At 38.1% G+C, this 17314-nt stretch overlaps 1 protein-coding gene across 1 annotated transcript in view; it reads right to left on the bottom strand.

The window, feature by feature from the left end:
* RASA2 (RAS p21 protein activator 2) overlaps window positions 1-17314 on the bottom strand; it is a 152252-nt gene that overhangs the window by 97106 nt on the left and 37832 nt on the right. The window contains 2 exon segments of the mRNA XM_020970925.2: window positions 1489-1542; window positions 1544-1584. Of these exon segments, the coding sequence (XP_020826584.1) occupies window positions 1489-1542; window positions 1544-1584 (95 nt within the window).

Genomic DNA, 17314 nt, shown 5'->3' on the forward strand with positions numbered 1-17314 from the left:
TACAGACCAATAAATTAGGTGCATGCTGGAGACAGAGTAAACTGGATTTCAACAAGTCGTTTGACAGTCTCTCATAATATTCTTGTGTCCAAAATGAGGAAATATTAGCCAGACATACACTTGCTTAGATTTGTTATAATGGATTAAATGAACTAACCCAAAGAGGGATAATTAATGAATCAACGTCAACTTGGGGCAGCTGGAGATGCAATGGACAAAATGCTGAGCCTAAACTTAGGAAGACCTGAGTTTAAATTCAGCCTCAGAATTCCTAGCTGTGTGACTCTGCTTGCCTCAGTTTCCTCATCTGTAAAATGGGGATAATGACACCACCTAACTTGCAGCATTGTTGTGAGGATTAAATGAGATAATAATTGTGAAACACTTAGCACAGGACCTGGCACATAGTAAGTGCTACATAAATGTTAGCAGTTGCTGCTAACTACCACCACCACCACCACAATCATCACCTGGAGGGAGTTTTCTAGTAGACTACCACATAGTCCAATTCTATGTTTATCAAATATAGTGATGCCAGGAACTGTAGGCTGGAAATTTCCAGCTTCATGTTCAATAAGACCTCTCAAAGTCATCATGCTCAGAATCAGACTCATTCTTTCCCCCAGAAACTCCTCCCTCCTATTTACAATAAGAATGCTAGTATTCTTCTAGTTAAGTCCTACAAACATTCATTGTAAAATTTCACTCTCCCTTCTTAGGCCAATAGTTACTCCTGTCTATAGTGACTCAGAGAAAGAATTTCAAAAGATAGAAATCCAGATTTAGAGTTGGAAAGCATTTCATCAACTCCAACTAGAAGAGAAAAGTGAAGTTAAGAGAAATTCAAAGTAGAATCCAAACAGAGAAAAAACCTACAAAAAATTTAAAACACAGTGAGATAATCTGCATCTTATAACTTGTAACAGACCAACAGACCTCAGGACTCAAGCCCAAGGCCAGAAAGGGCTTGTTGTCTTCTCCCTTAAGCCCAGAGGAGCAGAACCAGCACATGATGTCAATTCGACCCTCCCCCCATCCCTCACCAACTCCTAAAATCCCACAGAAGAGACTATTCTTTTGTCCTTTGCGTCAGCATTAAAAACTAAAATGGCCATGGCCATTCCATACGCCGTCAGACTTTTTAAAATATACTAACTGGTTTCACTGATTATTTTTCTCTTCCTTTTTTGCTTTTTAAATTAAATCTTTTGTTACAAGGTATGGTTCTAGGAGAAGCAGGGAAGGGAGGTGAAGGGATACAGGGGGAATTATAAATATATACATATAAAATATATAATATATAAATATATAAATATTTATATATTATATATAAATATATAAATATAAATATAATATATAAATATTATATCAACAAAAATGTATTTAAAAATAAACTAAAATTGCATACCAACTATACATACTAACCAGTTTTGTTTTACTCATTTCGTGTATGTGACAATCTCAAAAAATTTAAATTTTAATGTTTACCTGAACCTCAGAATTGGAATCAACAGGCTGAAGGGAAAACCATGTTTCTTTTCCCAGTGTGGGTGCACAAGGCTTCTTTTTTGATGGCGACTTTTCCTGAAAGAAAATGAGTGAAATGGTATTTTTTTAAAAACTGATTTGTTTTTCTCCTTAAGATTCATTAGTACTACAGATTAAAATAGTTTGTAGAAAGCCTACTTTATGTGTTTGTGTGCATGAGTGTTGTGCCTACTGGTAATAAGGCATTTTAAATCTACATTAAAACATTTCATTTCCTCCTGCCCTTTGGAGGACCCTGTGTTATATCACCTTAGGTCAGGAGATAAGACAAAAACTCATTTGTATTTCCATACTACCACATTTTTTAATGCTTATTCACATTCACATCCTCATCTCCTCATTCGGTACTAAATGAAAAACCAATGCACATTTGCATTACAGAGCAAAAATCCAAAACTGCATATTTTCTAGGAAAAAAACATTATTATTACTCATACTTAATTTCAAAAGTTCTAATTAGTTACACACACCTCTGAGTTCTTGGTTCTAGAAGAATTAGCCTATTGGGTAATAACAATATTAGCTAGCATTTATGAAGTGCTTTAAGATTTGTAAAGTGCTTTATAAATATTATCTCATTTTATGCTCACAACAACCCTGGGGAGGCAGATACTCTTATTATCAATCCTATTTTGAAAATGAGGCACAAAGGGATTAAGCGATTTGCCCAGGGTCACATAGAGCAACCTGAACTCAACAGTCTCTCTCTCTCCTCTGTCTCAGGGCTCAGCAGTCTCATCAGCAGTCTCCCAAGCCTGGCTTGAGATCTCTTCTTACCAGCTTCCACAAGAAGTCTCCTAAGCATCCCTACCAACTTCACATATGCTTTTATGTGTGCATGTTTTCCTTAGTAGACTGTAAGCCCATTAGACGGAGATGGTTTCCTTGTGTCTCTGAACCCCTAAAGCCCAGCACAGTACACCTGGACTTTCAGAAGCATTTAGGAAATGCTTGTCTATTCAAGGTTTATTGTCCATTAGAAGAGAAGAAGTGACAGGCACATTTCTGTCCGTTATCTCCAGGGCTCCTAGGCCTTACACAGAGTTACTATTTAATGTTTATGGAAGTGAACTTAATTACGACTATGCCATGCCATTAAACATAAGGAAAATGATTGGAGGATTATGTGACAAGTAATACTTTATGTATTAACAAACAAGTCCGAGAGAAAGCCCTGGTCTATACTTCTAGATACGTAAAAATGCAATTGCTTAAAAGAGTTTCTGTCTGGAAGGTAACACAAGATCCATTACAGTGAACCAAATATATAACAAAGAGGCAGAAGGACTCTTTCCTTATTATTCGGCATCTGCTGTTAGTACAGAGTATTTCCTTCCTCTCCTCAGTCTGCTTTAAAGGAACTGCACTGACAGAAGCCACTGTTTCCTAAATATCTGCACCAATTTCAACTTTCCAAAATAAAACTTAAAGGACAAATTGTAAAATTAAAAACACCAATCTCACTTTCTTTTGCCTTGTCAGATAAAGCTCCTCAGTTGACAACATTCTATACTAAGTTTCACATCTTTTACACCCAGAAGGTAGAATTCATTGCTCAAAAAATTCAAGACCAAACTAGTTTTGACTTCAGAAACAAGAGAAGAAAGTGGTCTATCAAAAGATTTCAACATATATGCCATGGAAATAAAATCAATTATAGTAGATTCCGTGAGACTGTAAATTCCTTGGGAGCAGGGATTCTTGTTTAAATTTGTAACCCTTCCTTAGAAGAGCGCTCTGCAACTAGTAGGCACTGTTTGCTGCATGAATAAAAGATAGTAAAAGCTTCACCTCTAACACAAACTGGCTGTGTAACTCTGGAAAAACAAACTCAGTTCTCAGTATCCCAAGGCAGTTTTCTAATACGATGCAATTGCCACCAATCAGCAATGAGGCAGGGAGGAGGATGAAGTTTCCACATAAAGAATGCTAATTTATACCAAAGAAATTAAGATACAGAACCCGCACCCCCAAGCACAAGAAAAAAAATTGAAATGGGCCGTACTGTCAATGAGAAAATTTGAAATTGAACAGCAAAAAATAATTCTATCTGTAAGAAAATGGGCTATAAAAAAAAGCTGAATGCCTGGGTTTGTTTTCATGGTAGTTTGGGTTCATTCTCCCAAAGTAGAAAACTAATAAACAGAAGTCAAGATTACGCTACTTAAATTGAAAATTAAATACAATTACTCACATTATATGAAATGTAAAATATAAGGGGCAGCTAGGTGGCACAGTGGATAGAGCTCTGCCCTTGGAGTCAGGAGGACCTGAGTTCAAATCCAGCCTCAGACACTTGGTACTTACTACCTGTGTGACCCTGGGTAAGTCACTTAATCTTGACTGCCTCACCAAAAAGAAAAAAAGAAAAGAAAAAAAGGAGAAAGTACATTTGGCATTTGAATAACATGGCCAACCTATCGGAGTTGCACTCCCTGTAATAGAATTTTAATGCTTGGCAGTATAGTTCAAGAAAGGACTTCAGTGTCTAGTACTCTATCTTTCCAGGAGATCTTAAGAATCTTCCTAATTCAAATGGAAGTGACTCAGTTTCCTGGCACGGCACTGGTAGACTGTCCAAGTTTCACAAGCACACAATAATGAGATCAGCACAATGGCTTTGTAGACCTTCAGTTCAGTAGGCAGCCTAATACCTCTTCTCTCCCACACTTTTCTTTGAAGCCTCCCAAACAGAGACAGCTCTGGCAACGAGTATTTCAACCTCATCATCTATGTGTACATCCCTGGAAAGTACACTGCCGAGAAAAGTGAACTTATCCACTGTATTCACAATTTCTCCATTTGCTGTAACTGATGGTTCCATGTATGGATGGTGTGATGCTGGCTGGTGGAGAACCTGTGTTTTCTTCGTGTTAATTGTTAGGCCAAAATTAGCACAAACAGCAGAGAATCAATCCATACTTTGTTGTACTTTGGCCTCAGAGACTGCATTGAGTGTATGATCATCTGGGAACAAAAGAACAAGTACCAACTTTCCCTCCTAATTTAGTCTTGGCTTGTAGCCTTTTCTTTTTTTTCCCTTTTTTAAAAATTTTATTTATTTATTTTTAGTTTTCAGCATTCACTTCCACAGGATTTTGAGTTCCAAATTTTCTCCCCATCTCTCTCCCCCCTCACGCTAAGATGGTGTGCATTCTGCTTCCCCCTTTCCCCAATCTGCTCTCTCTTCTATCATTCCCTCCCCTTCTCTTATCCCCTTTCCCTTCTATTTCCTGTAGGGCAAGGTAGATTTCTATACCCCATTACCTGTGTATCTTATTTCCCAGTTCCATGTAAAAACAATTCTTAACATTCATTTTAAAAACTCTGAATGTCAAATTCTCTCCCTTTCTCTCTCCCCACCCATCCTCATTGAGAAGGCAAGCGACTCAATATAGGTTATACATGTGTAGTCACGCAAAACACTTGCAAAACACTTCCATAATAGTCATGTTATAAAAGACAATAACTGTATTTCCCTCCATCCTATCCCGCCCTCTATTTATTCTATTCTCTCCTTTGACCCTGTCCCTCCACAAAAGTTTTAGCTTCTAATTACCTCCTCCCCCAATCTGCCCTCTCTTCTATCATTCCCCCCTCTCTTATCCTCTTCCCCCCTACTTTCCTGTAGGGTAAGAGAGATTTCCATACCCAACTGAATATGTATGTTATTTCCTCCTTAAGCCAAATCCAATAAGAGTAAGGTTCATTCATTTTCTCTCACCTCCCCCTTCTTCCCCTCCACTGTAAAGGCTTTTTCTTGCCTCTTTTATGTGAGATAATTTACCCCATTCTCCCTCTCCCTTTCTCCTTCTCCCAGTACATTCTTCTCTCACCCTTAATTTTGTTTTTTAGATATCATCCCTTCATATTCAACTCACCCTGTGCCTTCTATCTATCTATACACATATACACGTATGTATATACACACATATACAATATATATATATATATATACATATATACACATATATCTATATATAATCTATATCTATATGCGCGCACACACACACATTCCCTCCAACTACCCTAATACTGAGAAAGGTCTCATGAGTTACAAATATCATCTTTTCATTTAAGAATGTAAACAGTTCAACTTTAATAAGTCCCTTATGATTTCTCTTTCCTATCTACTTTTTTGTGCTTCTCTTGAGTCTTGTATTCGAAAGTCAGATTTTCTATTTAGCTCTGGTTTTTTCATCAAGAATGCTTGAAAGTCCTCTATTTCACTGAATATCCATTTTTTCCCCCTGAAGGATTATACTCAGTTTTGCTGGGTAGGTGATTCTTGGTTGTAATCCTATCTCCTTTGCCCTCCAGAATAAATATACTATTCCAAGCCGTCCGGTCCCTCAATGTAGAAGCTGCTAGATCTTTTGTTATACTGATGGTGTTTCCACAATACTTGAATTGTTTCTTTCTGGCTGATTGCAATATTTTCTCCTTGACCTGGGAACTCTGGAATTTGGCTAGAATATTCCTAGGAGTTTTTCTTTTGGGATCTCTTTCAGGAGGTGATTGGTGGATTCTTCCAACTTCTGTTTTACCCTCTGGTTCTAGAATATCAGGGCAGTTTTCCTTGATAATTTCTTGAAAGATGATGTCTAGCCTCTTTTTTTGATCATGGCTTTCAGGTAGTCCAATAATTTTTATTCTCTCTCCAGGATCTATTTTCCAGGTCAGTTGTTTTTCCAGTGAGATATTTCACATTGTCTTCTATTTTTTCATTCTTTTGGTTTTGCTGTTTCTTGATTTCTCATAAAATCATTAGCTTCCATTTGCTCAGTTTTCTTCAGTGAGCTTTTGTACTTCCTTTACCATTTGGCCAATTCTGTTCTCTAAGGCATTCTTGTTCTCATTGGCTTTTTTTGGACCTCTTTTGCCATTTGGGTTAATCTATTGTTTAAGGTGTTATTTTCTTCAGTATTTTTTTCAGTCTCCTTTAGCAAGCTGTTGACTTATTTTTCATGATTTTCTTGTATCACTATCATTTCTCTTTCCCAGTGTTTCCTCTACTTCTCTTACTTGATTTTCAAAATCCTTTTTGAGCTCTTCCATGGCCTGAAATCAATTCATATTTTTCTTGAATGCTTTGGACATAGGAGCTTTGATTCTGTTGTCTTCTGGTTGTATGTTTTGATCTTCTTTGTCACCAAAGTAAGATCTATAGTCTTGAGTATTTTTCTGTTGTTTGCTCATTTTCCCAGCCAATTACTTGACTTTTAAACTCTTTGTTAAGGTAGGGCTCTGTTGCCAGTGTGGAGGGTGTAGTATCCCAAACTTCAGGGGTTCTGTGCAGCTGTTTTCAGAGATACTTCTAGGGACCTGTAAATTTTCAGTTCTTCCAAGGTGATATGATCAAAGGAGAGGTGTTTACTCCTCTCCTGGCTTGTGCTCTGGTCTGTGAGTGACCACAAGCACTCTTTTCTGCCTTGGAACTGTGAGGGGGATTCCCTCTAACTCCTGCCACAAGCGCTACCATACCAGAGCTCCTCCTTATCCCAGGACGGCCACCCAGATCCAAACAAGGGCAAAGCAAGAGAATCCTGCCTCAGTGCCAGCAGAGATCCCTACCACCTCTCTGATCAGCCACTTGATCCCCTCCACAGTCTGTGGGCTGAGAGCTCCAGAAGCAGTCTCTGCTGCAGCTGCCATCAACCCCCCAGGGCTGGGGCCGGACCGTACTCCTCTCTCGCTCAGGTCTTACGGACCTTTCCTGCTGACCTTCTAAGTTGTCTTTGGCATTTGTGAGTGGAGAAGTCTGGAAACCACCACAGCTGCCAGTGATTCAGTCCCCTGAGGTCTGCTCTGGGTTTGCTGGAGCCCAGTCTGTGCCAGCACGTTTTGTGCTAGACTGCGCTCCTCTCTCAAGACCGGTGCAACAGATTTTTCCTGTCCACTTTCCAGGTAATCTTGGACTGGAAATTTGTTCCACTGTCATTCTGTGGATTCTGTTGCTCTAGAACTGGTTTAGAGTCATTTTTACAGGTATTTGGAGGGGTCTGGAGGACAGCTCAAGCAAGTCCCTGCTTTTATTCCACCATCTTGGCTCAGCCCCAACTTGTAACCTTTTCAAGTACATCAGTGCAGTAGCTGACCTTAATGCTGTTGTCATCTTCAATGACGGTTTCTGACAACATTGCTGAAAACATCATGCTAAAAAGCATGGGAGCAAACACACAACCTTGCTTCACTCCACTGGTGACTGGGAAAGTACAAGAGCATCATCTATCATCCAGAAACTGGGCAAACATGCCACTGTGAAATTGATGTACAATACTGATGAACTTCCCCAGGCGACTAAATTCTGACATGATTTTCCACAAGCCTTCATGACCGACAGTATCAAAAGCCTTGATCAGATCAATGAATGTTGTACACAGACCTCTGTTCTGCTCTTGGCGTTTCTCCTGAAGTTGTTGGGCAGCAAACACCATATCAACCATTCTTCAGCCCTTTCTGAAGCCACAATAGTTCTCAGGCAGATGACCTCTTCTAGGTGATGGATCAGCCTATTAAGGAGGACTCTGACAAAAATCTTGCCAGCAATGATTAATAGAGAGACACCCCCCCAATACACACACCCCGTGATTGTCACAGAACAAAATATTTTCTTTACCTTTACAGAGATGGACAATGAAGGCATCTTTGAACTCCTAGGGGATAACCTTCTCTTGCCATATAACCTGGAAAATTTCATTCAGCTTTTGTAAGAGCAGTGGATACCCTGCCTCATAAATCTCAGCTGGAATAGAATCAGCACCTTGCCACATAAGAGAAACCTAATGGCATTCAAAACTCCTTCAGTAGGAAATTCAGCTAGAGAGGGGTTGATTTTTACCTGAGATGCATGGTCAATGGCTTCAGCATTAACTGATGATGGTCTGCTGAGAACACTATGGAAATGTTCAGCCTACCTCTCCAGAATCATGTCCTCATCACTAAACAATGTGGCTTCATTAGCACTGAGCAGCTAAGATGCACCATAGGTCTTTGGCCCATAAATAGCCTTCAGGGCATAAAGCACTTTGGATTGTTACTATTGGCATAAAACTGAATTTCATCTGCCTTCTTACTGACTCAGGAACCCTGTATCTTTTTAAGCTTTGTTTGCACTTTAATTTTGAGCGATTTAAATGCTACTTCTTAGAGACAGATGAACTATCTGACTGGTAAACCCTGTGGAGCTCTCGTTTTTTTTATTTAGCAACGTCCCCATAATTTTTGTCAAACTAATCTTGATGTTTCTGAGCGTTCTGGTCCAGATGACGTAAATGCAGTGCTGTATACCAAATCTCTGAAAGCTGCCCACTCCTTTTCTGCTCCACTGCTGCCAACTGTCTATTGGCTCAGCATTCGCTCTATGTTAACAACAAACTGTTCATGAAGGGAGAAGCACTCCAATCTGTTGACATTAAGTCTTCTGGTAGTTGTCTTGCTTTGGAGCCACCACTTTTGCTCAATGTGAATATTTAGCTTGGAAAGGATAAATCTATAGTCAGTCTAGCACTCTACACCAAACGTTAACTTCGTCATTCTCACATCCTGTTTGTCTCTTCTCCTTACAATGACATAGTCTACTTAATGCCAATGCTTGCTGTGAGAGTGCATCCATGAAGTTTTATTGCATTTAGGTAAATGGAAGACAGTGTTGGTGATGACAAGGTCATGAGATGTACAAGTCTTCAATACCAAGTGATCATTACTATTGCTGTTCCCAATTCCATTCCTCCCAATGACTCCTTGCCAAGTCTGGTAGTCTGTGTCTACTCTCTCATTAAAGTTACCCTGAATTAAAACTTGTCCTCTTTTGGCACACTGATGATAAGGGTCACCAGGTCTTTGTAAAAAAATTTTTTTTAACTTCATCAGGGTTCGTCATGGTGGAAGCACACACACTGATGATGGTGGCATGGCACTTTCTTGCAAATGGCATTGTACTGTCATGAGACTGTCATTTCCTACATTTGGCAGGCATACAAGCTTGTTCACTAGATTACTTCTGATTGCAAAAACTATGCCAGCTTCATGGTGCTCCCTTTCACTGTGGCCACTCTAGAATCCAGCTCTGATTTCAGTAAGCGGGCATTCATTTACCAGCCTTGTTTCACTCAGAGCTGCTATTTCAATGCAACACCTGCTGAGTCCTCTAGCAACAAGAGCTGTTTGTCTTTCAGGTTTAATGGATTTTGTATAGTCTACAGGTATATAAATGTTCATGTACCAATGGTGAGTGGAATTATGTCTGCAAAAGTTTTTGTACATTTTTTTGTTTTAATCTCAGGGAGGGAATGATTCCCGCCTACCGCAGTAAGCAGGCCAAGGCTGGGTGAAGCAATCTTTAGGGCACCTGTTCTAGCCCCTTCCTCACACCAGGACGTGAGCAGTGCAGTCCTTAAAAGGCTGCTCAGACATCCAGGGGCTGCTGAATCCCACCGCTGCTTCCAGTGAGAAGATGCCTGACAGCCTGAGCTGCCTGTGTGCAGGGTTCTTACTACAATTCCCAGTGTATCTGCATCTGCCGCTTTGTCACCACAGGACTTAGAGGCAAGTAAAAAAAGGTTAAATGGTATGGGTGATATCTTTTGATTTGTGCATAAATTGGATTTAAGGGACGCACAGTTGGGCATAGCGAAGTCACAGGCCTTACTCTCTCTTGCAGAGTCACTGGATTCCAGTAGCAAGACAAAATCAAGACATCTGGTGATGGCTCAGGATGCAGTGGATGACTCTGGTCAATGTCTAACCAAGCTTTAAGCGCTCCACAGCACCTGCTTTAGCTGCTTTCATGGCCTTTGGAACTAACTGTTCTAATCTGCCCATTCTGCTAAAGGAAGTCTTCATATGCTTGGGGTAGACACCCCCCAAACTCACCGAAGGGTTTGGGACTTCTCGGTTACCCTCACCCTGGTACCCTGTCTACTGAAATGGTTTACTGGAGTGTGGCCACTGCACATGCCACAGCTTCTTGGAGCTGCAGGTGAAAGTTGGGTGAATCAGGTGGACACCAAATGTGGAAAGCAGCCCTGAAAAGGGCGCAGCAGCCCTCACACCAGAGGTAGTAGTCCTCCCTGAATACACCCTACACCAGATCTGAACTAAGGTCTTCCTGACTCCAGTCAGAGCTCTCCATCTATTGAATTCAGTTAGCTTCAAAATGACTCAGAATAAAATTACATGGGCAGCTAGGTGGCACAGCAGATAGAGCTCCAGCTTTGGAGTCAGGAGGACCTGAGACTGGCCTCAGACACTTGACTCGTACTAGCTGTGTGACCCTGGGCAAGTCACTTAACCCCAATTGCCTAGCCAAAAAAAAAAAAAGAATAAAATTATGAATAACCTTTCAGTATTGTATGCTGTAAACAGTATAATTATAATAATTATATTATATTATTATTATTATTATTAAATTATAATGTTATGAGACCTATTCCATCATTCATCATTGAACTAGGCAAGAAAAAGAACAGGACACTAAAACTTTCATATCCTATGTAATCCTGGTTCTAAATTCTAAGCCTGAACATTGCTTGTATATGGAAATAAAGTACAAAAAAGCCCTCATAAATAATCTGATTTTTTAAGAGACGATTTATGTAAAGTATATTTCATCCATTCAATAAATATTTAATCAATGTGCAAGACACTGTTATAAATTGGTCCCAGACTAGCCCACCAAAGCATTTTAAAGCTATAACTACTTAAAAAACTAATGTGGAATCATTTATAAAATGGCTTTTATGGAAAATGTGCTTTAAGATGAAATTTAGGATACCAGGAACATCTACCACAGCCACCTGTCAAGAAAAGAATGCTTCATATCCTTCTCTTCTTCCTACAACGGCCACTAACCATTTACTTAGTGATTTAGGAAATGCTTCTTGCTCACAACTTGTACAGAATGTTTATATTCAAAATCAGAGAACTAACTGTATATGATCTGTACAGTCTGATTTCCCCCCCTAAGATGAACCAATTACCGGCACTCTGATTTCATTAGACAAGTGGGGAAACACCAAAAGAATTGAACACCTCCTTGATATTTGCAGAGAACATGCAAGATGCAAGACATATGTGTGCTGATCCAGAGTGTGTAGCCTCAAGGAGTCTAACATATACACAGACTTAGAAAAGAGATGCAAAGATGGCTAAATCAATAAATATGTATTACATTGTAAAACAAAATAATCATTTTTATTCCAGGAAATAGACAACCTAACATAGAATGGGAAACAAAAATTTCACAAAAACTGAAAGTTCCCTCTAGTTTTGACCTGTAGTTTTCTTGGTATCAGTTTCTGAAAGAAAAGATCAGAGTTTATGAGCAGGGAAGCCAGGTGGCATAATTAATGACTGAATACTGGAAAGGGAGGTGAATGACTACTGCAGTTCCAGTGGGGTCTCTTAGCTAACTGCATGCCCTCAGGTCAGTTACTTAATCTCAGGACACCTTTTGTTTCCTCAACTTTAAAATAAGGTTTGGAATAGTTCTCTAGACTGCTTTCCAATTCTAAGAAGCTTTTAATTACTCAGCAATTTAGGTTTATATTCCTAGAATAGCTATTTATTTTGCCAGGGTTTTTTTGGGGTTTTTTTTTTTTTAGGCAATTGAGGTTAAGTGACTTCCCCAGGGTCACAGCTAGTAAGTGTCAAGTGTTAGGTCTGAGGCTGGATTTGAACTCAGGTCCTCGTGACTTCAGGGCCAGTGCTCTATCTATTTCACCAGTTTTAAGCCACTATCCAAATGTACATATGCATACATTTTAAAAATGCTTTCATAACACTGTGAAAATGTAAAGGTTCTCAAGTTTTAAATTTAAAATTCTCAAGTTTTAAACATATTTTATAAAAAGAAAAACAGTGACTAAATGCTCTATTGATTCCTTAAAGTGGGAAGGGGAAAGGAAGCAGCCCTCTAAGCAAACATAGCTATGAGTGACATGGGAAACACCTTTGCTGGCCTCTCCTGAGAAGCATCTTCAGCAGCAACAGCCTCCACACAGCCTCTGCAAATGCTACTGAGATTGTACGTGGACTCCTGGTGAGGGAACCTTGAAGAGGATTGCCAGATGGCCAAATCCTGACTGTGGATGCATTAAATGCAGATTTCTGTGCTTCTGCTTTCATCTAGGTGGACACAATAAACTGGTGAAAACAGGAGGTAAAAGGGTCTGGAATGGTGAGTATGGATCTAACAGTCCACAAAGCTACATCTGAACGGGACTGGAGAGTTGGGCAAACTCTGCCTAAAATTTTACAATATGGCAACAGAGACAACAGCAACACAAAGAAACAATAACCCAGAGCAACAGTGAAATCAGACAAGGGGAGGTATTATACAGTAAGGACGCCAGTGGCTGAAAGTAGCTGCACTATGGCTCTGTTACTAAGAAAGGCAACATTCAAACTTGTGGTTTCTGGGCAACTTTATATCATAAGAAAGATGTTATGTCAGTGATTCACTGACTCAAAGCTCAAGTACTAGCACATATCATGATCCACAGAATCACAAAGATTCACACCACAGAGATCTCAGATATTATTTGGTCTAATCCCTTGATTTCTGAGATTAGGAAGCTGAGGCCCAGAAAGAGTAAAGCATTTGCCTAAGGTCACACAATTACAGACTGGAACTTTTATCGTTTGAATCTATAATTCTTTCCTTGCATTTTATTATACTGAGGTACTGAGAGGTAAAACAACAGGCAAAAATGAGATTTTATTATAAATGACTAATAAGACACTAAGCAGGTATCTTTATTATAAATGACTAATTGATATTTGAATTCAATTGATTTTGAACATAAGGAAAGAAAGACTTGACTTCAAATCTTGACTTTTAGACCATTACTCTGATGCTGAGTAAGTCATTTAATTTGTATCTCAGTATCCTCAACTGTAAAATAGGTATAAAATAACAACAACAGCAATAATAACAGCAATTCCCAAGGCTGCAGTGTGGATTAAATGAGGTAATATTTGTAAAGTGCTTAGCATAGTGCCTGACACATAGTAGGAGCTATAGAAATACTTGCTTGTTCCTTCCTTTCTCCCTTTCCTTCCTTCAAGTCTAGGCATCTGAAAACCAAAACCATTTCCTGAACTAGAAAAATCCAAGCTTTGATACTTTTTTCCCCTTAACACTTAAAAAGCTCTACATCTACATTCTTCCAAGTGTGAGATCTGACTCTATTGAAACAGACACTGGTCCTCTGTATCTCAGGAGAGGGTCTCAGTAGAAGGTTTCTCTCTCCCTTCCCCTTAACCTACTGCCAGTGGAATGCAATCTCTTTGAGGGGAAGGCAGAGATTGGTTTTTGTATCTCCAAAAGCTAGAATATAATAAGTGTCTTTATTATAAATGACTGATTTTTATTTAAATTTAAGGGTTTCCATGACAAAATATTCATCATCCTAATACATGCAACCTGGTGAAGACACTAAACTCTGGCTGGTTCTCAAACAACAATCAATCCATTGGAAACCTCTATTCAAAGATAATCTAGCTCAGGCCCTATCAGACCTCATGCTTCAGCCTTCAAGAAGCCAGGGGCACCTCCAACACCAGATGGGGCATAAAAATGGAACATTAGTGGGGTGAAAATACATACTTAAATAAAATATTTTGAGAAAGACAGAAGATTTTTTTCCATCCTAAAGTTTCCTTTATATCTTCTGCAGCAATACATATGGCAAAAATCCTCATACTGCTAAGAGTGCTACTAGAATTTTAACCAAGTACATTTAATGTTTTTTGAGTCCTCTTTTGGGAAAAAGAAAAAAGATAAGGCATCAGAGATGGGGCAATAAGTCCAACTTAACTGTTTCTAAAACCTTAGCTTTGCAATTTCCTGACTTTTTACAGCTTGGTTCCTCAGCCTTGAGATTTCAGTATTAGTGCTATACTTCAAGTTTGTAAACAAAAGCTTTCTTTGTCTCACAAAGAAGTTTACCAAGTTTGGATCCTATGTTAGGGACCTTCTGGGACTTTTGTTCAAAACCAATATTTAAACCTTCACAAGTTGGAAAAATAATCTTTCCTCAACTCTAGTTCAGATTCCATTCCTACATGATGTACATAAAATTGAGTTGAAAAGTACCTAGGAAAAAAAGACACTCAACTTTTAACAATTCAAGATACAAAAGAATTGAAAAATTAGCTTATAAAAATCTCTATAAAGTTTACATGAAAAATGAAAGGATGTGAGACCAGTTTGCAACCTTAAAAAGCAAGTATTGTGAATATAATAGTGAAAATTTCCACATTATGAGGTTTTTTTTTTAAAAACTAGATACAGGAATTCTCCCTGCCCATTACTTCTCCCACCAAAACATTAATATATAAAAAAATTATATCATCAGACTAACAATGCCTATTTCCCATGACTGTAAATGCACAGATACTAATTCTACATTTAAAAAAAATGAAGAGAAAAATGATAAAACAGTTTTAGAAATCATGGTGAGAAAACTCAGCTACATACCTCCTATGACAGACAAATCATAAGCCAAATCAACCTACAGCATTATATGCCTTATCAAGAGGTGAATAAGAACAACTGTGGCTCCAGTGTTCTTTTCCAGAAATTCATAGCAAGCCTGCACTAGAGGCATCTCTTCCAATTAAATCAGATTTTATATTATACAGTTTTATAATATTTCATTCTGCCACCTTAATAACTATCACTACATTCATCTACAGGGAACCTTTTAAATAAGTGTTGAAGTTTATATCAAGCACCATTATTCCTATATAGTTTCTTTATTTGCATTACTATATAAATACAAAACAGAATATTTTGGCTTCATATTTCATGTATTTTTTCAGCAGCTGCCATGGGTATCTCTCAAATATTTCTCAAATATTTGTTTTTTTCCCATGCCAGCTTTTCTCTCCCCAATATTCTTTTGAGGGGAATCCATTGCACTTTGCCTTTTTTTCTCCTCAGTCACCATGTTTATCTTTCATTTATTTGGTTTCTGAGGAGGCAAACAGAAGAGGTCTGGTGATGGTGGTGAGTATAATCAAGGTACAGTTTTGGGTCTGATATGATTGACTGGAGGGTAAGAACGGAGGGAAATCAGCTAAGGAGGTTACTGTAGTAATCCAAACCCAAAGTGTTAAATTCCTGGGTTACGGTGATAGTGACAGTCAGAGAGAGACAGGTCTAATGTAAGATATTTCAGAAAGAGAAGTAACAGGGCTTAATGAAAGATAAGGGAAGAAGGTTGTAAAAGATTATTTCAAAATTTCTAGCACAGAAGACTAAAATAATGGGGGTGTCAAGATTTGGGAAGACCTGCAGAGAAAAAAATCATGAATTCTATTTTGCATCTGCTGATCTTAACGGAAAGATGGCCTATTTTCCAGGAAAAATCAAGGCAATTCAAGTATTCATTCCTTGAAGAAATACACATTAGTTCTATGCATTAGACACTATGGGTATAAAGAGTGTATAAATTATGTTCCCTACTCTCGAAGAGTTTATAATCAAGTAGGAGAAATGAAAATAAGTAACTATAATAAAAGGCAAGATGTGGTAAATGCCAAGGTAGTAGATCAAAATACTACAAGAATTTAGAAGCAGAGGTCACTTCAACTCAATTTATATTTATCTAACAATGTTTCTTTTTTTGTTGTTGTTTTCCAGTTACATGCCTACTGCACTAATCTGCTTGCATTCTCTCTCCCTGTAAATATTTAGAGATATAAATTTTCGCCCCAAGTTCTACTCTGGCTGCATCCTACAAATTTTGACAATCTGTCTCATTGTTGTCATTATATTTAATGACATTATTATTCTATGATTTATTCTTTTGTCTACTCTTTAGGATTATTTAGTTTCCAATAAAATTTAAATTTTTACTTGCATGGACCTTTATTGAAGGTAATTTTTATTACATTATGGTCTGAAAAGGGTGCATTTAATACCTCCGCTTTTCTGCATTTGGTTGTGAGTTTTTACACCCTAATATATGGTCAATTTTGGAGAAGATGCTATGTACAACTGAGAAAAAGATATAATCCTTTCTATTCTCATCTAATTTTTTCCAGAGGTCTATCATATATAACTTTTCTAAAATTGCATTCATCTCCTTTACTTCTTTCTCACTTATTTTAGGGTTAGATTTATCTAGCTGTGAGAGGACAAAGTTGAGGTCCCCCACTAATAGTTTCATGACTTTTTCCTATAACTCATTTAACTGTTCCTTTAACAACTGGGATGTTATGCCATTTGGTATATACGTGTTTAGTATTTTTATTACTTCATTGGCTATTGTACCTTTTAACACAATATAGTTTCCCTGATTATTTCTTTTAATTAGGTCTATTTTTGCTTTGTCTGAGATCATAATTTTTTTTAACTTTTCTTTTTTTAATTTCAGCTGAGGCATAATATACTCTGCTCCAGTCCATTATTTTAACTCCATGTATCTTTCTGTTTCACATGTGTCTTTTATAAATAACATATTGTTGGTTTCTGGTTTCTAATCCACTCTGCTCTGTTTCCATTCTATGGGTGAGTTCATCCCATTCACAGTTATGATTACTGCCTGCATATTTCTCTCTAACCTATTTTCTTCTGTTTAACTTTCTCTTTTTTTTTTTACCCTGTCCCTCCTCAAAAATCTGTTTTGCTTCTAACTACTGTCTCTCTTAATCTATCTCCCTTCATGTAACACCACCCTCCCTTTCTCTTATTCTTCTCCCCTCCTACTTAACTGTTGGGTAAGATAGATTTTTATAGTGTGTATATATATTCTTC

This window comes from Phascolarctos cinereus, unplaced genomic scaffold (assembly GCF_003287225.1).
Source record: "Phascolarctos cinereus isolate Bilbo 61053 unplaced genomic scaffold, phaCin_HiC Scaffold_7;HRSCAF=346, whole genome shotgun sequence".
Lineage (NCBI taxonomy): Eukaryota > Metazoa > Chordata > Mammalia > Diprotodontia > Phascolarctidae > Phascolarctos > Phascolarctos cinereus.